This window comes from Bidens hawaiensis, unplaced genomic scaffold (assembly GCF_021521415.1).
Source record: "Bidens hawaiensis isolate Kalapana, Puna unplaced genomic scaffold, B.hawaiensis_p1.1 tig00022524_1, whole genome shotgun sequence".
NCBI lineage: Eukaryota > Viridiplantae > Streptophyta > Magnoliopsida > Asterales > Asteraceae > Bidens > Bidens hawaiensis.
Genome location: NW_027493513.1, coordinates 160,533 through 188,248, shown reverse-complemented (window position 1 = coordinate 188,248; position 27,716 = coordinate 160,533). Strand labels below are relative to the sequence as shown.

At 35.3% G+C, this 27,716-nt stretch overlaps 1 protein-coding gene across 1 annotated transcript; it reads right to left on the bottom strand.

Moving 5' to 3' along the window:
• Nucleotides 1-608: 608 nt before the first annotated feature.
• Nucleotides 609-18,796, bottom strand: LOC143565793 (protein SPIRRIG-like). Its single transcript, XM_077052659.1, has 19 exons — nucleotides 18,630-18,796; nucleotides 17,498-17,567; nucleotides 17,320-17,405; nucleotides 16,782-16,917; nucleotides 16,645-16,701; nucleotides 16,389-16,553; nucleotides 16,094-16,285; nucleotides 15,912-15,977; nucleotides 15,663-15,777; nucleotides 13,463-14,529; nucleotides 11,020-11,707; nucleotides 10,832-10,931; nucleotides 9,649-10,751; nucleotides 7,967-9,572; nucleotides 4,383-7,349; nucleotides 3,527-3,820; nucleotides 2,459-2,765; nucleotides 1,941-2,087; nucleotides 609-1,876 (listed from the first exon to the last, which is right to left on the bottom strand). Exons 1-19 carry the CDS (start codon nucleotides 18,791-18,793, stop codon nucleotides 692-694), a joined length of 10,515 nt encoding a protein of 3,504 aa, XP_076908774.1. The 5' UTR covers nucleotides 18,794-18,796; the 3' UTR covers nucleotides 609-691.
• Nucleotides 18,797-27,716: the final 8,920 nt, after the last annotated feature.

Below are 27,716 nucleotides of genomic sequence, written 5' to 3'. Positions count from 1 at the left end.
AATCACTTGCTACTCTCCTAGTGCTAATCTCATTTGATAATTTCCAGCTAACACTTTTATAATTACTTTAGCAACTTGAAAGTGGTGACGGATAGTAAACTCAAAAAACATCACATAAGACTAGGAGGGATGTGTAAATGATACCAGGTATCAAAACCGAACCGAGCCAAACCAGGTACCATTGGTATCCATTTAGGGACCAACTGTTTAAGGTTTCTGAGTTTGTATGGTTAGGTATTTACCGTATTTTTTCTACAGTACCGGTACCAAACCAAGCATTTTCGGTACATTGAACCATGCATTAAAAACCATAGCAATTGTCATCAAGTTTGGAATATGGATTTGAAATCATATATATCTGTTCATATCCTTACAAAATAAAGCACAACACATCACAACTATATTCCCCGACCCAAATAGGGGCAACTCATCTCCCATAGACAAAGCTATACAAAATCCATCTAAGCATCCTCTTAATTAAAACCCCATCTTCTATGTACATTAGTTCATCATTCATCATAAAAACAAAAACAAACACCACAACCCCATTTCCCCGCAAAGTCCGTGTACCATGGCTTCATCTCCATCACGTTAAACATCCTGTCCTTCTAAGGCCAGCCCGTTTCGTGTTAGGAGGACGAACACAAAACCCATCAGGGCACAAACAATAACATACTCATATCTACCCGACTCACCCCCGTCTGATGGAATTTCTCAATGTTTCATCAGGTAATGTCCATGACATCAAATGACCATCCGAGTCACCACTCAAAAGCTGTTTCAAGTCACTTGTGAGATGCAAGGCGGTGACTGGATGTTTATGACCTCGGAGCACCTTTCGTAGGACCAACGTGTACTCGGGCACCTGGCCACCTAAACTTAACCCAAACGTCTGGGCTTGGGTTTGGGTTGGTGTGGTTTGGACACTTTCACTAGAGTTATGAACCATTTGCCAAACCTTAACCGCACCACTTTGATGACCGGACACATACCAATTGTTTTCCAAATAATCAGAAAACGTACACATAGTCACCGAAACAATGAAATCAGACGGTAGTTGGGATGTGTTGACAACCGATAAGCAGTCACCATTTATACTCCAAACCGCAAGCATAATACCTGCAGCCGTCACGATCTCACCGGTTAACTCATTCATATAAATAGCCGACACAGGGGATGAGAACACGGGAAGCTGTCTAATGAACCCCAATGAGCTAAGGTCCCATAAGACCACGGTGAAGTCATCCGAACCACTTATTACAACCATGTACGGTTGGCATATATGAAGACACGTGACTTTAGCGGTGTGAGCCGAGAGAGATTTTTCCAAATGTAGGGTTCGTGGTGCACGGGACCCACTTGAGCTACCGACCCGCCACACACTGACCAGACCATCGTCTGCACCGGTGACCAGGACCTGCCCATCATGGCTAGCACTGGCACACTGGATCTGGCTCCCACCGTGAAGGTTTTCGTGAGTCGAAACGAGCTTATCTTGGTCATAACTCATGTATCTCAAACTACGGTCCGGGAAACCCCATGCAACATACGTCGAGTACGTTGGCGGTTTCAAAAGATTGTTGGGGCCGACTATGAGAATTTTGTCGTTTAAGGTAAGGATTTGTGTGATCGAAGACGCGCTTTTGCGAACCTCGTGTGGGACGAGGTAATTAGAGTATTTGAGTGGGTTTACTGGCGGTTTTTTATTACTCTTTCGCTTCGGATGGGCCCGTTGAAACAGTTGTTTAGGTGTTTGACCAAAGTGGTTAATTTGGGCTAAAATTGAAGCTTTCATTGCGGGATCTGTAACTGCATCGATGTCTACACTTCCCTCGTATGTGTAATGGTAGAAAACATTTACAGCTTCCTCAGCCGCCTGTTGAAACAAAAGTTAGTTAAACCAATTATTGTTATTTATTATAAAAAAAATTAGCACGCACCTTGCCACGCTGTTTATAACCGAAAATGAGGTCGATCCAATGATGCAAATTCTCAGAAACATAATCGGATTCAAGAGCTTCTCTATGTTTTCTGATGAACTCTCGTGCACTACCTTTGGCCCAAGGAGGCAACCCGACATCTCCAACCTGGAAAAAAATAAATGAATGGTTCACAAGCTTAAACAAAGGAACATAATTGAACATAGATGAAAGACCATATCCAAACAAACACCAATTAAAAGTAAACGTGAGCATCAATATGTTACATATTGGGCCTAAAAGTTTAATAAAACTGTACTAACTTGTAAAGATGATATTTTACTTTCATAAAACTAAACTAAATTGTAATGCGTCTAAATATATTAATAAATATATAAACAAATGTAAACAAACTAACATAAGGAAGCATAAATAAACGAACGCAAATGAATGTTCACAAACATATACGAACGAAAGAGGCGTGTTCATGTTCGTTCGTTTAACAAAAAGAAGAGATCGAGAGTAATATACGAGCGGACCTTTTCGCCTGATTGTTTTTCCCCAAGATCAAGGTCAAATCTGTTTTCCAAAAATTCTGGCATATAAAAGAATTCTGGGATCAATTCTTTTACGTCTGATGTGTTGCCTCTTCCGGCAGCACTTGACCATGTGTCACGTACACTATTGAAAAGACGGTCAGCATGGTCAAACTGACCACCCTGCAGCTTTTGGTTCTCTGTACTAAATGGCGGCAACCTTAAAAGATAGAAAAGAACAATCCCCGCACTAGAATAGTGAGAACCGTAATGAAATTTGGGTATCTCAGGATCGTCCCAGCTTTCATACCTGCCAAAAAGCAGAAAAGATTAGTTAAAACAACAAACCCGATTTCCAAAGTTTCCAGCTTTCTGTAAGAAAAAGGGTAAATCATATTTGTTTCAGTAACAAACTAAGTTTCTGAATAGTGATTTTGGACATAATTGGCCTGTAAACGAACTAAAAGTTCAGTGAACCATTCTGACAGGAAGTTCATTTAAGTTCGTTTATTAAATAACGACCAGACATAAACGCATGCCTCATTTGTTGATTAATGTTCGTGAATGTTTATTTGCGTTCGCTCCATTACGTTTGTTTATACATAATACATCCAGTTAATTTTTTAGGCCCATTATTATGTAGTCTAGCTTATGAAATTAAGATGTCACCCAATACAGTTTAGTTACGTTTTATTAATCTTTTGGGCTGGACAGACTGATGTTCAGTTTACTTTTTAAGTTTTAGCTGGTGTTCGCTCCGTTATGTTCGTTCATTTACGTTCATGACCCGTGAGTTTATACTTTATAGTATTGAGGAACGAGCATTTACAAACACAAACATGTTCTTTTTCTTAACAATCGAAAACAAACAAGAAAACCTCTTTGTTTAGTTGTTCGTGTTTGAACGTTTGTTCGGTTAAAGTTGAACGAACACGAGCATGTTGCATTCGTGTTCGTTCAGTACGTTTACAAGACTATTTTATACAAATTATACCCATCATTTGACCCATTAGAGATAAACATAACCCGGCTCATTTGTAAATAAACGATTCTAAATAAATCAAAACCGACCTTTTCTTGAACTCATCTTCTCCCTCCTCGGTTTGACAACCCATTGGTTTGTCAAGCTTCCGGAAAGATCTTTCATCCGTTAAGTCAAGATTTTCACTTTCATAATCCGCCAAAACCCAAGGGAAAACTGGATATTGTGTAAGATCACTGTACCCACGACCCGCAAGTGTGTTGAGATGCATCAGATATTGGAAATTACTAATTTCACCATTTTGCCATCTCTTGGAGAAGGATTTGGCCATAATCTTAAAAGTGCTTTCTTGTTTCACTGACCCAGAAATTGTTGTATCCAGCCTGTTTAAGAGAATATATTAAGATATTAATAGTTAATGCATTAATGAAATTTTTTTTAATAAAAGGACAAAATATAGTGTTGGTAGGTCAACCCTAGTTAATACTTGGCATGCTTACCAACACGTCCATTTTGCTACATTCTATTAAGATGTTAAGGTACCTAACATATCCTACAAATAGCATTTGCAGTTAAGTGGTGGTTCTACAAATAAGTAACCAACATGAATCTCAATTAATTATACTGTAGCATATAAACACAAAGTTTTAAGAGTGAAATGATGCTGCTTTAACTTCTTAATGAGCCAACTCAGTAAGAAAAAGAAATTGTAACTTTATTTCACAAAGCCTCATCATTTTATTAAAAAAAAATAGATATTTAATGACAAGCTAGTAGTTACTTGTATAAAAATCAAGTTTTTTTAACAGAAAAGTGATTCGGGTCAATCCAACCCGATAAGCCCCATATCAAAGTCTAAAACATTTTGACCCGTTACCCAAACCGCATGTTTTTCCACCTCTAGACAAAGATATAAACTAACTATACGCGAGATAAACAACATACATGCTATTTCTAGGAAGATTCATGGCCAACAAATTCTTAAAAACTTCCTCACGCTCCTTTTTATGAAAAACCAGAAGATCATTGCATCCATCCATGCTAAATATCTCAACCGCAACAGGACGTAACTGATAATCCCGTTTCAAAATTTCATGAACACTATTAAGCTTCCACATTCGCCATAGATGAGGTATGTTACCACTGTTAGCCACTTTTTCCTTTCCCCATGCACCACCATTGTAGGCCCAAGCCCGCCCTCCACTATGAGATTTTTCCGGCATACCCCATGGTGACGTCATCTTTGATTGTGAGTCTGTACTCAGAGAGAAATCTTTTGTTACACCTAAAGCTTGATCAATAACCGAAAGCTCATCTTCACATCCTTTCTCACAAATGCAACCTGATTCATCAATGTAGAAATTCTCTATCACATATAAACAAATTTCACCGATGAGGAATATTCCATCATGCTTATCGAGACCCATGACGCGTTCACAATTGTATTTGAACTTTATTTTTTCAAAAGGTATCAGATAAGGGCGGATTAAATACTCCCCGTTGTTACTTGATTCCTTATCTTGTTTATCCTCATTGGCCCTAATTTCATCAAATCTTGTTGAAGTTGACTTCTTTGGAGAACTTAAAACCGACTTTTCTTGAATACTTTCTGAGAATGGTGCGGTTGCCGAGCTAGACTTCATACTGAATTCAGCAGCTGAATGAAGACTTTCATCATTAATGCTACCGTCCATGTCCCTATCGATCTTTTTATTGTTATTATTCCAAACTTTCACACCATCTGCATCTTTAAATATCAATTCATCATACATTTCATCATCAAACGATTCCTGTTTCACGTCATTCAACAAGAGATTAACAAAATCGGGACCAGAATCAGAATTGGCATCGGAACGGGTATCGTCGTTTTCTGTTTTCTCCTTTTCGGCTACAAATTTCCCACTTAAAATGTGTTGAACCGGGTCGACTTTCAACTTGCAACACTCTAACTTCTTACGCATTCTAAACGGGCCTTCAATCGGGCAAAGTTGCCATTCAGGCTCGTCGGGTGAACCCGATTTGGGCAGTGAGAATATACCTTGCTCGTGCATAAGTTGTTGAAGATGTGTCTGCCATTCACTCTCGGCATGAAGAACCCACCCATATTTATCTTGACGAACGACTCGTAGTTCAGTTGACATTGCGTCACGAACCAATTCTAACGCAATTCTCCTTTCATTAACCTGCTCCCAATGTCTTTGATCCAATCTCATTGAATCCCGTGATTTTCTACCAATCTCTCGTTTACGACGACCGTCCATACCTTTAATTCGAACTCCCGGAAACTTAACGGACCCCGCAACAAACTGGACCCACATGATGGCAGCACATTGTTCCAAAGTTCGATTAACAATTTGTTCAGATATGTTAAACCAATCAAAAAAGGCGGTCAATCGTCCAGTGAGAAGAAGGTCAAACCCACCATGTAAAACATCCAAAACCGGACCTTGGTTCGGTTTAGAAACAAGCAGATCCTCGAGTGCAGCTCGCCGGTGCACCAGAAGTTGTTTGAGGATGTCCACAGCTAAGTTCCGCGCATTCGGTCTCGGATCATGTAAAAGCGAGATCATGTTTATACAAAGACAGCAAGTTAGCTCGGTATCGGGATTACAAGGGCAAAATATTATTCTACTATGGGCCACCAACAACTGTAAAACCGTGCATATGTCAATCACCCCATCTTCTTGTGACCCGTTGGTGAATAATCTCTTTTTCGGCTCGACTTGTAACCCTAATCGTGAAAGAAACTCATCTTCACCAACTGATATCAAAAAATTAGGAAGGAAACAGTACATTGTAACACGATTCATGTTTTTGAAAACAGAGTGCACGTAAGAATCGAGTTGTTTTGTTCCTCTACCGATTGACAAAATCCCTTTGCCAGTTGGCAGTGCTTGTTCGATTCTACCGTCTTTATTCGCCAGCTGTAACATAGACAACAAAAACTCGAGTGTTTTCAGTACAGCAGCCGGTTGGGGAAACGCACCCATATACACGCGATCCACTATCAAATAACACAACGCGTCTAAATTCACAGACCATCGGGTTTTGTCTAGTTTTTTCTCGTCTTCTTCATCATCACGCAAGAGCCGTCTTTCTAGAAAGTTCATGAGTCGGGTAAGACACAAACCTTGGAAAACCAGAACAGATTCAGAGTCCACATACAAAGGGACGGTTTCCAAAATGGTTTCAATAATGGGTGTTGACTTCATATCCTCAGTTACAAAGTCAGCAAGAACTTCCACCATAAAGTCAAGAATCGCGTTTGCAGCTACGAAACAGGGACCGCCGCCATACCCGGAATCATCCACATCAAGAAGCAGTTTTGGGTTAACTGTAGAAACATAATTAGTTGGCATTTGGGATGAAGGGTTCAGGTCGGGAGTTGACTCGAACTCAGTCAAAGATACAGAAGATTCCATGGAAGGAGATGCAGCTGATCCAAGCCAAGATGGAAAACCGAGAACCTGTGATGGAGATGGTACCGACGGAAACCGAGAATTCACATTCGAATTTGATCTCTCAGATAAAATCGGCGAATCGTATATACTTAACGATGGAGAATCCGGTGATGGTGAACTCGTTTGGTGAACATTAACTGGAGCGATTTTGAGATCATGGAAACTGAACGGTTTGCTGTCGGATAGCTGGTCAACTTCTTCACTTGACTTTTTATTCTCAGATTTGTTTGTGTCAATGTTGTCGGTTGCAATGGAGATGTCTTCAGAGCTTGCACTTCCTTGTACCGGAGGGAAGCTTGTGAGGCTTATGGAGGTTTTAACATATTCTTCTTGCTCGTGTGGCAAGCTAGAAAACGTGTTCTGAGAACTACTAGTTTCATCACCATCATTAATGTTTTTGTCTTGTGTCTTTATTGTCAGATCTTTCGCCATCATCACTGCATGTGAAGAACTAAAAACATAGCATGAACAGGCTAAAATTATTAGCAAATTAAAGAACAGCATAATCTATCGAGGATGAGCATATAACCTGTTTATAGCTTATTAATAACAGATTAAATGCTTTACCTTTTAACAGATTAAATTATTAAAATTATAGGTAAAAAGTTCCAAGATTTGGGTTAACTTAAATCTCAAGTGGGTAGAATGAAAAAATAGCTTAAATGGAGGAGTGTCAAATCGGTTGAAAGTCGCCTAAGGTGTGTTCTTAACACATAGAACCCCTAATCATTTTATTTTAAGATTCGAATTAAATTATCGCAGTAAGAAAACTGTTTCGGTAATCATATTTACCGCATTAATTATCGATTATAACTTTTTAAGAAGTATATTACCATTTAAAAGATACAAATTTTGTAATCATATTTCACAAAAACTGACCAGAAAAAAGTTGGTCAGTCAACCCAGCGCGACCTGTTTTGGCCTGCATTACAAAATAACTTGTTTTGACCGGAACCCATATTAACCGATTACCCAACCGGTCCAACCCATGCATTGTGCCGCTTGTAGCCACACCAAGTTAAAAAAAGGAGAAAAAAGAAAGAAAAATAAAGAGAGATAAATTGAAACCTGACACATGAGAAATAAAGATCCACACAACTCTCCATAAACTCAGCTCGTCTGCAAACAGCAAGAAAAGGCGGACACATTTTGGCTAGGTCAACCATGAACCTAAGAACCGATGCTGTAGCCGCGGGAGCCGAGGCCTCACCACCCATAAGACGAGCAGCATAAGTTTTGTGCATCAAAGCCTCACCCTGAAGATCCACACTCATTTCTGTATTCCCGTCCACAAGCTCTGCCACAAGCCCGCTACCTACTTTAGACAACCTATCAAATGTCGATTTCGCCATTGCAGTTACTGAGTCCAAAAGTTCTAAAAACTTAAATTCCACATTATCTCCATCATTCGGCATTAGAGCATGAAAATCCAACATTCTGACTTCGGGTAATCTTGGATACACGGGCTTCCCGAATATTAAACAAAACAAAACATAATATATATCGGGAGAATCATAGAAACTCGGGAGCACCCTCATTAACCCTTGATACCCGCCACTTGTTCTAAATTTTAGAGCAAACGTTGGAGATGATGTAAGACAAACACCAAGAAGAGTCATGATCCATCTCATACTTGTGGGATGAACACCTTCATCAAGAAAATAAGTAATTAATTTTGATGAAACAATCTTATGCCACTGTTCAAGAAGATCTTCTGATGTGATCGTGACTAAAAGATCGATTAGCATCTCAAGGAGCATGTTTCTAACAATAATATGTTTCCCCATTGGCTCTCTCGTTATTTGACCACGTGAAGTCAGATCCGGGGGGTCAAAAGTCATAATCACAAACCGAACAACATGTTCGAGTTCTGAAATGACAAAGCCGTCCTCCAAGATAACTCCTAAAAGCACAACTAACTTTTCTAAAACAGGAACTTCAACATCACCTCTTTGAAGTGTAACAAGCAGATGTTGTACGAGGTTAATTCTTCTCAAAATTGTGAGATTATGATTCCGATACCAATGCATTGAAACAAGATTTTCTAGAAACCCGAGAAGAGTGATTTGTATTGGAATTTCAGCTGTTACCCAAACGGTCCAGTCTAATAACACATGCTCGACCATATCAGCATTTGAAAGAACTATGCAATTTGATGTTTCGGTAGGCATGTCATTATCAAGCTCTGAGATATGGCTAAAACTGTCTTTTTGCATAGAGAAATCATCCATGTCATCACGTGAACCATCTGAAGAAACTTCATCACGTGATTTGGTTAAGTTAAGCTCCTCAAAGGTGGTTTCATTAACAGTCACTGACGGTGAGATACTGTTATGAACTTCTAATCTTTTGGGTTCAGGAAACGAAGCCTCGCAAGCAGCAATTTGGAAAAATATTTCGAGTGAACGCATATCAAACATCGACATTCTTGAATGAAGAAAGAGAGCTAATAAGTGATAGCCTCTAAATGCTTGCATGTCTCTAATGTTTTGTGGATTTTGATTGAGTGCACATGCAAGCAGTGTTAATGCCATGTGTAGCATTTCACGAGTTTCTGCTACTTCAATTAGGGCTAAAACAACAGCTATTCCACCAATCGGACGCACGGTTTCCCCAATTGTACAATGCTTACATACATACACATCACCATGAAGACGTCCAAAGCGCGGTATGCCTGGAAAAGTATCATTTAAAAACTTTAGAACATCTACTCGTATTATTATAATATTATTATATAATTCATAACAGACCTCCAATAGGGGAAGCAGCGGCTGACAATGGATCAACCAAATTAAGCATTGACAAAGTTCCAGAAGCTGGAAAAGCTTCTGTAGAGGTTCCATCAAATGCGAATATAAGTTTCCTTCCCGACAATTGTAATGAAAGATTCCCTAATCTTTCAAAATCCCAAACCATTCCACTACAATCACTCCTAGGGTTTCCTTGCTTATAACCACTCTCGCCCCTTTGACTATTAGAAGTCAAAGCCAAATCCGTTTCTAAAGAATCTAAAATGGCCATACTACTGCCACGACAAGCCTGGTTTGGAAGAAACTGCAAAAGATTCATGTCTTGGAAAAGACATCTATACCCTCGGCCCAGAATATACATAAAAAATATAGAACCTGGAGTCAACACTTCTTCAAACAGATAACATGACCGTAGGGTCCACGACATGTCACTGACCCGTGCATAAGTTACCGGTGTCCCAATGGTTACTTGAAGAGTCTTGCCAGCTGGCGAGGGAGAATATCCTAACCGTCCCGTGTGTCTAAGCTTCCCATTAAGATAAACATATGCGATGCTCGCTTGGAATAATCCTGCTAAAGCATTCGGTTTGCTATGAACCACTACAAGATGATGCCATTGGTCTTCATTCAAGTCTAACCCTGAAAAAGTCAAAGATGATGAATTGCTGGTTGCAAGGGTCAAAGTTCCATCATCTTGAAGACGAAGCTCTGCATAGAATGTATCACCGCCATCTGTCGAACCAACCGAGAAAATCCGCAAAACTTGTGGGCGCCTGGTGGTTGTATTTCTTCTAGAAAACACGGATTTGGAAGATTCTGTGTCTTTCACGGTGGATTTCAAGAAATTTCGATATTGAAACCAACAAGCGAATGAATAGCCTGCAGCAGGAGGCCATGATCTCTCTCCTAATGACACGTGTATCGATGCATGACCGATTTTTCTCATATCCATTTCTACAAAGGGTGCTAAAGAAACTTTTTCTAAAGCCGTATCTTGCATGATAACTGTTTTTTCTAACATGCTAACAAGAATATGATCAGTGTTCCTCTGTCTCACTTGCAGAAGACATCTTATAATCATTCTAAGTTCTGCTGATGATAACCTGAAACCACAAACATAGTATTATTTCATGGAAAGATGGAACAGGGGAGATATAATTTCATGACAAGAAAAGGTTTTAACCTGTAAGCCCCAAGTACTTCAACAATCTTTAACGCATGGGAAAGTAGAGAAGATGAGCCCGAAAGAAAGGGATATATTGTCTCCAAAAGTTCTACACAACCTGAACAAATTAACAAATGTTAGATTCGACACATTGACTTATGAATGAGTCAATGCAACAGGACAAACAAGTAAAGAAAGTTAGTTACCAGCAGATGTTAGGTTTTCTTGATTAAACGGGCCCGCACAAGCAAGCTCTTCCATAAATTTCAGCAACTCAAGCTGCAGTTTTGGAGTAAAAAGTAACAATGAACGGATCAAAACCCTGAGTGCACCAGCATTATATATTCTCTCCTTATCAGGAACAAAGGGGCCTGATTGAGTTATTATTGGAAAGCTAGAAGACGAGTTTCCAACATCATTTGCATCAGGGGTCGAAAAGGGAGGAATTACTATCTCTAGTGCAAGTTCAAGGAGCAACTGCATTAACTGCCTTTCACACTCCACACAAATCAAACCAGACTCTGATAAAAGATCATAAAATGTGTGTGAAGATAAAATTGTGTTAAGTTTTTCCCTATTGACAGCATTATTGCACACTCCAGCTGTTATTACACGCAGTAAGTATGTGAAAACTTTCATGCAAATGGGTAAAAAAGACGGTTCAATCTGTGATTTATCGTTCTGGAAACTATGTAGTGTTGTTAACAGAAGAGAAAACCCTGTGGCTTCACCAAATACTCTTTGAGCAGAAGTATTAGCTCCTAGAACACGCCATATTGCTCCAAAAACATCACATTTGGCATCGTTTTGTAGGTCGTATTGAGAACCTAAAGCACTTGTAACCATTCCACTCTTTGAAATATCAACCAGTATGCTCAGTTCCTCAGAATGAACCTTGAAGGAACATAAAATTGTGGGTCAATTTGGGTACTTGAATTAAATATAAAAACAAAATTACAAAATGCATATGCAAGCATGTTTTAAATAAATAATATAAAGCATGTGAAGCGAAGAGTTTTGGATTTCATATAAGCTATACTTCATTCAACTTGGAAGACATAGATTTGACCCTGTGTGTAGGCCTGTAATGGAACCGAATGTTCTGTGAACCATGCGTTAACCATTCGACGGGAAGTTCACTTATGTTTGTTTATTTAATAAATGAACGAACATAAACACATGCCTCATTCAATCAATTATGTTCATGAACTTTCATTTGTTTACGTTCATTTACGTTCGCTAGCTTACGTTTGTTTTAAGTTTGTCCAATGATGTATTCATTTAAATTGTTCGGCCCGTTACAATTTAATCTAGTTTCATTAAGTTTTCAGGCACAACAAATTGATATTCACGTCTACTTTTGATTGGTGTTTGCTCAGTTATGTTTGTTTATATGATTATATCCATTCATCTGCGTTCAGTTACATATGTTTGTTTATGTTCGTTTATGTTTATGAACAGTTTGGTTATACTATTAGCGAACAAACATAAATGAACAAACGAACAAGAAAATCCTGTTCGTGTTCGCTCAATTGTCCAATTAGAGTTAACAAACGAACATGTCCCGTTTGTGTTTGTTCAGTTCTCTTACAGGCCTACCTGTAATGATAAGAACTTTGTGATTTAAAGTAGTAGGCTCAACCGGATAAAAAGGTAAAACAACTTTCAACAAATTTCTTTCATGCATAGTTATTAAAAGCGCACTAGGCGCGCGCCTATAATTCAAGGCGTAGCGCAGGTAAGGCGCCTGGTGGTAGTCGAGGCACTCTTCCGGCAAGATTCCGGCTAAAATCTGAAAATTCCGGCCAGATTCCGGCCAAAACCTGGAAATTCCAGCCTGAAATGGAAGATATTTACCTGAAGCCTGAAGGGAAGAGAATGAGTGTCTTTTTTATCTTCTCGTTTTTTTGTATGTGGGTTGTTTAAAGCTGCAACAAGTTTATATATTTTAAAGTACAGCATTATTGTAGCTATGCAACTATGCATAGTGCTGCTACAGTGATAACAGATTTGACCTTTCAAATCAGTGGATAATTTAAGTTATTTTTATAAATGATAGGTTAATTCAAATAAATTTTTAATGTTAAAACCATCTGTTATTGGACTGCTAAAATAATATTTGAAGTTTTTATGAATCTTTTTAGCTATCTAATCTCTATATTTTAAAATTTTAAACTTATTGTTTACTTTTTATTTTTTATGCTTATTACATAATAGCTTTTGTTTTTTTATATTTGAATAATATATTATTTTTTAATACGTAACATAATTTTTTTTTTATTTAAGTGCGCTCTTTTTATCTCAGGCCCTCGCTTTTTTTGCGCTTTGCGCCTAGGCCCTATGCAAGACCTATGTGCCTTGAGTGCGCCTAGCGCTATTGATAACTATGCTTTCATGCAACCAATAATGGTTTTTTAAAAGATTTTAAGGGTTTTAATCAATAAAACAAATAAAAGTTGTAAGGGTTTGTAACCACAAAACAAAAAAATGAATATTACATTTGAGCCAAATTTGGTTATCTTTTACGTCCTTAACATTAATAGTCTGGTCTTAAGCACAATAACTTTTGTTATAAACACGATTCATGAAAGATTAAAATATTATCTTGATCATAGAAGCTTAAAAGTCAAAACATAAAACATGGCAAACCTGTGCAGAATCTTCGATTATTAAACACGATAGCACGCGAAGAACACCAGGACGGTGAAGATCAGACACCAAAAAAGGAAGAGCAGTGTTTACACCATTAGCAGAACGAAACGTTACTTGATTCTGGTCTGCTTTCTTCAGCAAATAAAACAAGCAATCCCAAGCAACTGATACCGTGCCTTCGGTTTCAAAAAGAGAAAACTTTCCCGAACTCGAATCCAATAACTTTGGAGATGAAATAATAGTATCTTTATTGTCAAGGTGTTTCTTAAAGCTGCTGGAGTTTGGCTGCTTTTCTAACTCATCACCATAATTACTATCATCCTGTTCTTGGCCCGATAGAAACTTGTGCTGCTTAAGATCATCTAATAAAACTTCCAGCACACCAACTTCCCGTAACACCTTTTTGTATTGCTGATCAAATGATAACAACTTTATAAAGAACGATAAAATCGTGTGCTTCAATTCAGATGTTATTTGTTGTTGTAATAAGCAGCAAAGTGCAAGTAATTCTTGTTCGGGTATGCAGTTAACAACTGTCACTGCATATTCAAGAATCTTGAGAATGATCTCTTGCAAAGAAGATGGGAAACCGCCCATATTCAATATCAATAAGGGCACGGTTCTTAACTGTTGACACAGCATGTAATTCTCTAAATGACTCGAGAAAATCTTGAACATTCTATTTAACACCTCTGCTTGCAGATCCCGACTGTCGGCTTTCAAAAAAATGTCTTGTAAAACTTGGATGGCGTCAATATCTTTAACTTTATAACTATCTTTTTCCCAGTTGTCATCCAGGAAGCGGTCAGAAGATGAAGTTCGGGTTTTGCGATTACCCTTTGGCCCGGTCAGCCTGATATCAGTTGGACCTGTTTGAGATAAGTTGACCAGAACATCAAGCAATCTGGATAACGTGGGTGAGAGATCTTGTGATGAGGTGCCATCCATTGCTGGCTCGGTAGTTTCAAAGTTGTGATCTTTTGAAAGTACCAATGCAAATTGAACAAGATACTGGTACCCATGAGCATTACGAACGTCCTCCCTCAGCCTGATGTCACCAGCCTCTACAGATCATATTGTTTTCAGTAGGAATTATGAGAAAACTTTGCACATTAAAAACAAATAAATTTGATTCCTAAACTAGTTGTGATAATCCAAGAACCATAAAACCAAGAAATAATATAAAATGCAGTAATCTGAAAGCAAACATTTAAGATCGGCAGGTTGGGTAAGCAGTTAAAAATGATAATTTTTTGGTACGGATCAAAACAGGTATGAGTCAGGTAGGGGTGTACAAGGGTCCCTTTTGGGCTTAATCTGAACACTCAGTTCTTGAGTGTTTGAAAATCGTTGATTTTTTTCGATTTGGTCAATGGGGTTTGGTTTCAGTTTTCAGTTAGGTTTTGGCTTTTCCATTTGAGTCTGAAAATTTTGGGCCTAAAAAATGAAACTGGGGCTAAAATATTTGGGAGCAACATTTTTATTTTGGTATTAATTACTTAAAACACTCAAAAATAAAAATTGTAAGCTCTAAATTCAATAACAAAAGTCGATTTTTCCGGTTCTTAAAAGATCGGTTCCGTTATAAAAGTTGGTTCGGCTTTTATGGTTTGGTTCGGTTTTTAGGTTTTCAGTACATGCAAAACCAAAACTGAACCAGAAATTCAATTTCTTAAAAAGCATAAAACCAAACCGTTGGTTTTGGGTTGGGTTGGGTTGGGTTGGGTTGGGTTATGTCGGTAATTTCGGTACGGGTTTGTTAATTTCGATTTCAAGCACACCCCTAGAGTCAACTTGGGTTTAACCAAAACACTTATGTCCAAATTTATTTATATTTAACTAGTGTGCCAAGACTACATAAGTTATACTTTTCCAGTAATAAAATGATTTAATTAGCATGTCACGCTTGACCCATTCAACGGATTTGACCCCTTTCCATTAAGCAATATTTATATTTTATAGAACATAACCAAATCTGCCCATTCATTAAGTAGGTTGACAATTTCCACCTCGACAGATAATTTTTTTTTTTAAAAAAAAGGCTTATCATTGCATAAGTTGAATAAGTTGAAATGCAGTTTGCTTTAGCAGAAGCCAATAAGATGGAAATTACAAGAAAAGAGTTATATTCAGCATTGATAGTTCTTAAATAATAATCAGTGTTTTAAATCAGAAGAAAATAGGGGAAGCAGCTGACCAGGTCTATATGACAATTCTATGCATTCAAGCAACAAGTCCACGATGCTCATTGTATATGCAGGGTCTCCAGTTTCTAGTTTAAAGTCCTTCACAGCAGTTAGCAGCACTTTCATCTGCATGTAATAATGATTGTATCACATCGGTAGTCTTGGTGTAACAGAAAAGGAATGTATACTCTCAAAAGGTTCTTTAAAAGGAAATCTTGAAATACCAATACAATTTAGAGGGATAAAAATGTGACAATTACCAGCTGATGCTTCCTTATGTACTTGGCCGTGCTTCCATTGTCATTAGCCATCAAAAGACCAAGTATCTACGTAATAAGATGGCCAACAAAAATAAAACTAAATATTAACATTATGATGATGAAACAATCACAAAACAATCATGTTTCCTCTTAAATGTCTCAAAATATAATTCAATGATCACCTGCATTGCATGTCTATGAAGCTGAATACTGTGCAAGGGAATTAGACCTTCTTTATATCTTGAAAATAAAATTAAAGATCCTTTGGCAACCTTTTCAAACAGTAACTGAAGTGATTTGTCTTCAATTAAACTCTGAGCAGCTGCAGGATGATTTGCCAATGCCTTCATAATATGCACAACACTGCCCTCTACCTTCAAACATAAACATTTGTAAGGCATACTTATTCAATTATATGATAAAATAAAGTGAAATATAAATGTATGGATAACAGTAAAACACATAAAACATAAATACCTCAAGCCGTCGATCTGGACCTGTGTTGTCCATAACTTCCGGCTCCTCTTCAGTGGAAGCAATTTTTTGATTTGTGAATTTTCCATCAGGGCCCAAAAGTGCATTCAGAATATGAACAAGACAACAAAAGATCCCAGAATCAAGGAGAGATTGTTTATCAATAGGCTGCAAACAACATTGTATAAAATCATCTTAATAGGATTTTACATTTGACAAGTTAAATATTATTTAGCCTAGAAATAGGTTAAAAGCGTACCCCCGATACAAGGTATTCAACTGCCTGCAAGAGATTTGAACCAGGCTGAATTCCATCCTGCAAAAATGCAGGTAAATCTTATAGATTGAAAAGATTGATAAAGTTTCAAAAACATAAAGAGAGGTTTGAAGGCAAACCTCTGTTATCTCAGAAAAATAACCTATTAAACTTTCGATCTCCAATGATCGTAATTTGTTGCTTAATCTTAACTTATCAATATCGGTAACAAATGCTCTACCCACGACAAAAGAAAATACGTGCGTCTCTACTAACCTGTAAATCAACAATACTTGTCAAGATCAGAATAATAACTGCGTTTATACTGTATCCAAACAAATAGTCTATGGTGTAGTATAATTGAAGGCTTCAATCGAAGCAATAAGAATTGCATTTCAAAAAGTTTAATTCATTGGAACTCGTCAAAACAAAAATGCTTTTCAAGAACTAAGGTAACTTTTAAATCTCTAAAGACTTTTCATTCATAACTTCACTGAGACCTCATAGTGAAGTTATTAAGCTATATAAACACTAAAAGGTGAAGTAACATGAGCTGAAATGCTGAATAATAAAGTTAAAAAAGGTCTACTTTGGGATAACAACAAATGTGTGTGTAAACAAAAACCAGTAAAAAGTTATAAATACTATGGATGAAGTAAGGTGAAGTGGTTCTCATACATGGTAATCAATTGTGCTACATTAGAATGTTGCTTTACAAATCTACAAAAGATGTCGACAGTCATATTCAAGGCCTTTTCTTTCTCCTGCGTTGTAAAATACCATTATCAAGCATGTCTACATTTCTCAAAAAAATTTTAACAAATAACTGACTATAAGGTAAATTGTGTGCACGAACCTCCTCAGAAGATGACGATCGGAACTCTTCCCAATGCCTCTTGAAGTCCAATTCCAATTCATATCTGTCTCTGAGATGTGAAGTGACAAAAGTGAATCATGGCCTTTTTAACACATACATTAAACATCAAATGGAAAAAAAACTAAATAATTATAAATATGAGAGAAGATGGTTTAAGTTTGTGTAGGTAACAGTAATTGTGAGAACTAGAAAGCTGTTTGATAGAGAAGTTCATCATTTCTGTGCGCGTATGTTTGTTACTCCAGGAAGGTTAAGGGCTTCAATTTAGTATAGTTTCTTCAAATAAATAGTTAAATACTATGATAACCATCGCCAAAAATAAATGCTAATGATTATGGTAGCTCGACCAAATAATTTTCCATTTAAATGTCGACACAAAGATTCTTTTTAGTTTCCTATTTAAATAGTTAATCTCATTATCGGAAATCTTGTGCTCTAACTAAAACGTGTTTAGAACTTCTAACACAATTAACTCATTTAACGGACTAACTCTTCAATTACGCAGTAACAATTTCAGCTAAGCAAAAACCTTACCAGATAATAATTATTTACGATCTTACATACAAAATCTAACATTTAGATCTCAAGAGCCAAACATATCGAGAGAAAAAAAAACATTGAAAGTCGCTTTATATGTTTCATCTTATTATAAGAAAAGACCACATTTATCATAAGTGACCACTTATTATACAAAGAGTAACTAAGGCCTCTAAAACAAGAAGCACAGTAACTATACTTGAGTCACGTAAACTTTCTGGAAACCGCACAACTAAATTTTCATTTCTTAATTCTTATAAACAATTATTCACTGCTGCCATTGAAGTTGAGATAAACAATGGATTTTATCAACTTATAGTTTATCCGCCGCCTCTGTGCCATAGGTTATCAAACAAATGCACAGTCATGATCAAAATATTGTAGTAACAGAGTATGACGAGTTGTTCATTTTATTCATAATTTGATATCAATTGAGTTAAATCAAATACTCATGAAGTATTATTTTCTTTTCAGATCTCAAAAATATCACGTAAACCCTAAATCCATTTTGAATTAATCCTAATTCAGTAAATACAAGCCTACAAGTCAATAAATAACATAAAAGAAGCCTAACCTTGGAGTAGACGACGAGAAGTAATTGTGCGATGACGATCCGGCACTGTTGACGTCATTATTATTATTAAACGGCGACGGAGCGGCGGAAGACGAGGGAGATGAGGCCGGTGCGGTCAATCCAACCTTCTCCTTGAAGTCCTTAAGCAATGATACCCATTTCATTGTTTGATTTATTTATTAACTAACCTCTCATCCGCCGCAAAACCAGATCCGTTTACTCCGTCAACTGACTTTCAATTGGAAGTCAGCAGCTGATCGGACGGAGTCAATGAGTTAGGGTTTCGATTTGAACGAAGAAGAAGACGAAGAATGCTGGTGCTGACGTGTGCAGTGAGAGAGGAGATTTGAGTATTGTTTTCTGAGCCCTAGGTCTTGATTGTGATTGTGATTGCTGTTGCTAGACGGCAACTCGTGATTTGGTCTGTTTGTTTTCTCTCTCTGAAACTTATTAGTTTGACAAAGGAAGGAACTGCCTGCTAAACTAATAAACCCTTTTTGCTGTTTTTTTTTCCTTCTTCATCTTCTTGGTTCTTGCTTGCTTGATATTTTTCAAAAGGGAGTGATGTGTTTTAGTCCTTGTAGTATCTCATATTCACAATTTCCCACCCTTTCTTTACATCTTTATATGTACTAAAAGGTAGGGGTCACGAGATGAATCAGACTCGCGAAACCTAACCCAAATCCATTAGGTGGTATTCGTTTCTACTGTAAATAACCAGGTCTGTTTATCTAAGGAGCAAGCGGGTTAGACCAGCGAGACCCGACCCGTACCCATTTATTGGTATTCTTGGGACCTGGGAACCGAGCCTATTGTAAATAACTAGGTTAGATCTGGTTTGGGTCTCGTGGATCTTAGGACCTGGAAATCGAGCCTATTGTTAATAATGTCTAACAAATGTTTTATCAGTTGAAAAACATAAAACGAATATCGATACCGGTTAGATAATGCTGATTTTGTTCGCTCGTGGTTGGTTTTGTTCGTCATGGTACTAGTCCAGAGCTGGTACTCGTATATAAAATTTTTAAAAAAATAAAAGAAAAGAAAATAAGAAAGAAGGTAAATATGTAATAAAATAATAAAACGATAAATAAATAAAAATAATAAACGAGGGGGGATTGTACTTTAATTCTCTTCTACTTCACAATTACTTTTATACTAAATTGTAGTTTTTACGAATTTAAAACTTGGTGCAATGGAAGGTCGCAGGTGACGCCCCATGACAATGTATTTATTTTTATTGACTACCACATCTCCTTCCCTCTAACATCCGCCAATGTGCTAGCGCATTCGCCCTTACCCCCCCCCCCCCCCCCCCCCAAGACCCTTTGATGCCCTGGAAATTGGAGCCTATGGTCTTCCATTGTACTTAGTCTAACATAATAAAATGAAAAGTAAAGTCAAACTGTATATAAAGGTTAAAACGCTATAATGTATTGTATTTATGTATTAAATAATGGAGAGTATAATGAAACTAATATACTTTCCTTTATACTATATGAAAAATATCTCTCGGATTGATTTGGTATATAAAAGTTTCGGAAACTTTTTTAAAGTGCTTTTATACGGGAAACTAACAATAAGCATTAGATATTAGTACAATCATTTAATTTAACATAATAAAGTGATTTTGTAGTTGGCGTGTCATGTAGACTCTTTTGCTAATGTGAAGCACTATCACATCAATTTTATACTATATATATATATATATAGGAAGTATAAAATGAAAACTCACTTGAGTTTTGGAAACCCGTAAAAACCCTATGTAACATCGTTTTTTTTTTTTGTTACACGCGTAATATATGTTGTAATATTTAATACAAAACATCGAAAACTAAAAAAAAAACATTTTGTTATTTTTTAACATTTTTTTACTAATTTTTATATATGTTTTAAGGAGAGAGAAAAAGTTATGTTTATATTTACATTTTTTATTAAGTTTAATTGTGAACCACAAGATTTAAACTTTAATTAAAAACATGTAGTTGAGAATGGGTTTCTAGAGTTTTCACAACTCAAGTGGGTTTTTATTTTAACCTTACCATATATATATATATATATATGTGTGTGTGTGTGTGTGTGTGTGTGTGTGTGTGTATAGGGGAGATTTCAAATGAGAACCCCTGTGAGTTTTAAGAACTCGAAAGAACTCAGTGTAACGATTTTTTTTTCGAATTTTTTTTTTACACATGCGTAATATATGTAAGTTACATACACGTAAAAAAATTACAGAATTTTTTACACGCCGAGTCGACTTATTACACATGTGTAACGGACGTAAAAATTAGTGTAATCACTTACAACTTTATTCTCTCTCCTGCTTTGACTTTTTAGTCAGATTTAATCTCAACCACAAAATCCAATCCATTTAATAAAATGTGTGGCTAATAATTGAGTTATTAAGTTCTTAAAACTCAACATGTTTCTCAAAATATCCCTCCCCTATATATGTGTGTGTGTGTGTATATGAACCCTTCTCTAGAAACTCATTCTCAACAACATGTTTTTAATTAAAGTTTAAATCTTATGATCCACAATTAAAGTTAATAAAAAATGTAAACATAAATATAACTTTTTCTTTCTCCTGAAAACATATATAAAAATTAGTAAGAAAATGTTAAAAATAGCAAAACATTTTTTTTTTAGTTTTCGATGTTTTGTATTAAATGTTACAACATATATTACGTGTGTAACAAAAAAAAACGATGTTACATAAGGTTTTCACAACTCAAGTGGGTTTTCATTTTATACTTCCCATATATATATATATGTGGGTGGGTTAAAATAAAAATAGATAGTTTATAGAAAGATTATGAATAAATAATAGCCATTGGATCATGTTAATCAATTGTTGAAATTTAAAATTACCAAAAGCCGACATAGTTTCCTGTAATAACTCTTTCACCATTATAACCGACATAGTTTCCTATAATTATTCTTTTACCATAGGTTTTAATGCCAAATGTTAAAAATCTGTCGTTCTTACCATTCCTAGGAAACTCTTTATTATTATTTGAACCCTTGTATATATAGGGGTGGGATATAGTGAAAACTGCTCTTAAAGAGAAAACTTAAAAACTCCTAAAAAATTATTTTTAACTTTTTTTAAAAAAAATTTTTGAAGTTTCTTTTTTTTCCATTATTCTTATATGTTGTTATTGGTTAAAAAAAATTTGTCGGTAACCTCGTCGGTATAATGCGCATGTGTAATAGTGTGCATTGTATATATGCAAAAGTGTTTGTATTGTATAGAATACAACACTATTGCAAATATTTGATACACACTATTGTATATATGTAATATAAGACTAATGCACACATCGAATACACATTAGTACGTATGTGTAATACAACATTAACGCACATGTGCACCACATCGACTTTTATTTTATTATTATTTTTTCCATATAATACAACACTACTACACATATACAATACACAAATATTGAATATATGCAATAAAACACTATTAAACTCAAAAACACATAGTAATACACATGTGTAATACAACGGTATCGTACAGTAATACGTATGTGCATTACAGCGGTTTTTTTTATTTATTTTTATTTTTTTCGAGTGAAATATAAGAAAATATAAGAATAATGGCTAAAACAGAATTTTGAAAATATTTTTTTATCTTTAATTAAAAGTAATTGTTTAGGAGTTTTTAGGAGTTTTTAAGTTTTCTCTCTAAATATGAGTTTTATATATATATATATAAGAATAATGGCTAAAACATAATTTTAAAAATATTTTTTTATTTTTAATTAAAAATAATTGTTTAGGAGTTTTTAAGTTTTCTCATTAAATATGAGTTTTCTCTTGATCCTCTTCATATATACATATATATATATGGTTATTCAAGTCAAAACTTTTTGAACATTTGGAAAACCAATTTAATATGTGTCAAAAACTAGGTTAAAAGGTTTTTTTTATAGTAAAATAAGGAATTATCTATGTTTTTACATGGAATCGAATTATATATGGTTTTGTAAATTAAACTTATATCGTCACAATATAAACGGGAACGAAGGCAAAAGACGAGTCATCCATTCAATTATTTTAACAACATGTTGGTGCCTATGGTAGGCAATGTATGAAACAATCTTCAATAACACAAGGATGTCGATCACTAGAAAAGAAGACACTGAAAGATTAACGCTCTTTTGGGTCAAGAGCATGGGCAAAATGGTCGGATTAGATTTGAAGGAGTGGTTTACGTTTTCAATTTAAATAATTGTTGAGTAATTTTGGCGTATGTTATAATCGGGTGTTGCAATGGTGTTTTGTAATGACTAGTCACTAGGTAGTCTCTTGTTATTAATAAAATTTGATCATTCGGTAAAAAAAATAATAATAATTAGGGCAGCATGCACACAACACACTTTTTGGGTGATGAAGCTTTAAGTTTACCTATAAGCTAAGATTTATTCGGTTTTAAAAGGAACAAACAAAAAAAAAGGTTATGAAACCTTCATAAAAGGTGTTTTAATAAAGGAGTCTAGAGTAATGCTTATCTAATATAAGTTAGAAAAAAAAAATACTAGGACTAGGTATTGTAATTACGTAACTGATTAAAATATATTATTTTTCATTTATTGACTAGTATTAATTTAAAATATATCATTTTTCATTTATTAGTTGGTATTAAATATAGAGATATATTCGTAAATCTACCGATTTAACATATTGAACCACTTAGAAACAAAATGATAAAATAATATATTTTTCAATATTTAGCCAATTTAGTTGTATACATACTTAATTTTGAGCGAGAAAGAAAATCATGATGAAGATATTGGTTACGCTACTTTTATTCATAAACTAAGTTTGAAATGTGATATATTTATACGAAAATAATAACCAATAAGATTACAACTCAAATTAATATGTGAGTATTAATATGAAGTCAATATAAAAAAATGTGCATTACTACAAATGTTATATAAACTATTTAGAAAAATATAAAAAATATATAAATATATCTTGAATACAGCATACTTATAGAATAAATATACATTTTTGTTTGATGTTTTTCATTTATAGTCTTACTTTTAAATTCGAAATTTAAAGGATAGAACTTATAACAGATCTCGTTAGTAGTAGTCTTCGATGGTGCAAACGTTTTTCAATTGTCATCCCGTTAAGTCAGCATTCCAATATTTTACGACAAAGTGTATATACAGATAATAGTTAAGTGTCAAAACTGTAAATTAAAAAATGTAGGGTGTAATATGACAATATTTGATAATGTAGTAGCCATAAATAACCTTTCTTAAAAAATTCAAATTTTGTGATGACCAAGTCAGAGAATCCACGCCTCTAGAAGTGCCACGTGTTATGTTGTGATCTACTGCAAAAGACGTGACGCCCTCACATGATTATTTTCTATCAATCTGTGCTTTTGGCTTTTCCTTTTTTTCCTATTATGTTTCTAAGACAAGCAAATAAATTCTGATTATCCGATAACCAAATAATAAAAATCGACTCTATACATATGTGATTGCAGATATCGCTGGGTAATCCAAACCCACGGTACCCATCGAATATGTTTGATATGGAGCTTCTAGCTTAAAGCTTTTAAGAAAAAGCTCATGCGTAGGGTATGTTTGGCAATAAACTTTTAGAAGCTTTTAGAGGTTTCAAACTTTAAGCTTTTAAGAAAAAACTCATACTCAATTAAAAACCTTGTTTGATTGAGGGAGCTTAAAGCTTTTAGGTCATAAGAAAAAACTTAAAGCTTGAAATTCCTACCAGTAGCGTTTTTTTTCTACAAGCTTTTAGTATTTTAATTACTTAAATAACCTTCAAAAATAAGTACATTTAATATTATTTTTTAGTTATGCTCATTTTGGTCATTTTATGCATTTTATTAAAGCTCCAGCTACTTTGCCAAACATCTAAATATATCTAAAAAGCTACAGTTATCAACTACCAGCTACAGCTACCAGCTTCAAGCCACCAGCGTCCAGCTACAGCTAGGGATGAGATCGGGACTATACCGGTGCCGACCGGTCCCGTCCCGAAAATCCCGGCCCCGAAAATCACCAATTTTTGGTACCGTTACCACAGGTAAAAAAATCAGGAAATACCGGTACCGGTCCCTATCCCGATACCGAAACTCAAAACTTTGGTTTGGTACCGACGGTACCATTTCGGTACCGGTACCGGTACGATACCGGTACCAACCGGTACCAGTACCGAATTTGCACATCCCTAGCTACAGCTACCAGTTTGTTTTGTCAAATATACCCTCAATAAAAAGTTTTATTTGTTTGAATGAGCTTTAAGCTTTTAGATTATGAGAAAAAACTTTAACTTTGAACGCTACTACTACTAGCGTTTGAAAAGAACTTGTAGCTTTTATATTTGAAATTTTACAAATTTGATACTTGAGTTTTTAACAATTTTTGTTAACTTATATAACAGTTGCACATTTAACCCTTATTCAAAATCAACCATACGACTTTTTAAGAGGGCATGACTTTTTCGCAGGTTGATATTTAAAAAAAAAATAAATCATAAAAACAAGCATTTTATTATCTTTAATTTGAATATGATATTGTTATACTTTTTTAACTTTAAAAAATTAACATATTTCGTGATTACCGGTTAGGATCGGCAACAGGTCGAGTTAGGCGAGCTCGGTAACGTGCAAGACCAAATTAGGGTCGGAACAAGTCGATACAAAAAGGGTTAATTTAGTTTGGTTCGTGTCGGTATGGTTTTGAGTCGAAATGGGTCATGTTAGAACATGTTTCAGATTTAAAATAGTGTCGGATCGGAACGGGATTCAGATCAAAATGTGCTGGTTTAAAAAATTATTTATTTGAAATCACTGTATATTTCAGCTCTGCTTCTTGATTTCGCCATCGATTACATGCGTACTGCCTTCGCACGAATTCCACGTCTACATTCGGGTTATGTGTGCACTGTCATCAGGTGAATCATGTACTGACACTGATTACGCGGTTGATGTCAGGTTGCACTCCCACTCCGCCGCACCGCGGGGGCACCCAACTAGTTTTATTAAAAGTTTCAGCTACTCTGCCAAACACCTAAACATATCTAAAAAGCTACAGCTACCAGCCACCAGCTAGTATTGCCAAACATACCCATCATCTATGTTCTAAAAAACAAACGGCACCGATTCAAACATGAAACCTTACAATCTCTATCATAAATCTTTATTCTCCTTCTAATATCAGTCAAGCTAAAGCTCATTGGCTTTTCTTTTTCTATTTTTAAACAATCAACGCAAAATAATAAGATATAATATATTTTCAAATTTCAATAAGTTATAAACTCCATTTAAAATTTTCTTTATACAACCTGTCTAATATGTATATACAAATTCAAATATTTAACGAGATTAAATAAACTTTGTTTAATAAACACGCTGACAGTTAAGTTCAGCAAAAAAACATGTAACGACTATTCTATGGTACCAAACCAAAAATGCTGATAATAAATATATACATCATCAGAGAAAATGAAAGATTTAAATTATTTTAGACCATCGACAAATAACAGTTCTAATTAACAAATTAGCTGCTGGAATTTTCATCTTTACATATTATATCATAATGAGTGGCAACTAACGAAAGCTTAACTACATTAGTCTCTGGTCGTTGAAAAAACGTTATTGCCGTAAAACTCAACCTTTTTCCAACAGAAAAATCAACCTGAACACCACCACTGACCACCACAAACCAACGAACTTTCGTTTGTCCCCTGTCGAATTCATCGTTTAAGTGGTTGGATGATAGTCGAATTTGCCTCAAACTGTTGCCCATCACCATCATAGAGTTGGCGTCCCTCTTCTTCTACCCCCGTTGACTAAAAATGTTTTTCCGGCGACCGAAGATTAACGAAGTTAAGTGTATGTTAGTCGCGGCTCGTTGGAAAAAAACATGTTAAAAGATTGGACCGTCATCAACCAACTCGTTAGTCGGGACTATTATTTGCCAGTACATAATTGGGATTATTTAAATTTAGATTTTCTTAGATAAACATCTATTTTTTTTATAGTAGGGCTAACAATTTTTTACGTACATATAAAAAATTAGATGTTTGACTGTCGTGTCTAGCGTATAACTTGTTTTATAAATTGTTCATATCTGAGCTAACTTGTGTAACTCGTCTAACTAAACATGTCGAACTAACAATATTTTAATTAAATACATTTAACCGCTAATCCGTTATACTTGTTTTACAACCAATCAACGCAATTAACATGTTTACAACTTGATTACTAACCCGTTTGACATCTAAAGATCCTATGTTCAAGTTCTGGTAAGTATGAAATTTTTTATTCAAAAATATATAAAATAAAAATAGAGATTTCAAAATTAAGGAATATAAAATCATGAAGCAAACATATTTATCAAGTAAATAAAAGCGGAAAATTAAATGAGGACTTACATAATGGTGACAAGTGACCTATCCTTTTGCTTATTTATATTTTGCATAGATTACACAAAAGATGGCCTACATATTTCATGTGAATACATATACATATGTAAGACAAAAGGTTTAAAAAAAAAACAAATCATAAACATCAACCACAGAAGTAGAGATGAGAATAGTAGCACTAGGCAGTGGTACTGAAAACGAGTTAAAACAAAAATAGAAAACTATTGTGTTTTTGAAATTAGTAGTGAAAAATATTGAAATTGACTCGTGCTTAAACCAAAAACCATAAAAATGAAAATTGATACCGAGACAATATTGAAATTGACTCGTGCTTAAACCAAAAACCATAAAAATGAAAATTGATACCGAGACGATCTTGTTCGGCCGGTTATCGGCTTAATACGGTACAATACCGGTTCGAAACATGTAGTGAAAAATATTGAAGTTGACTCGTGCTTAAACCAAAAACCATAAAAATGAAAATTGATACCGAGACGATCTTGTTCGGCCGGTTATCGGCTTAATACGGTACAATACCGGTTCGAAACTTGTAGCGAAAACATTTCGAAAAAAACTCAAAACCCACTCATACCAAAACCGGAAACGATAAAATAAAATACGGGCACGCTACAATTACATTATCGGTATGATATAGATTTTCGATAAAAAAAA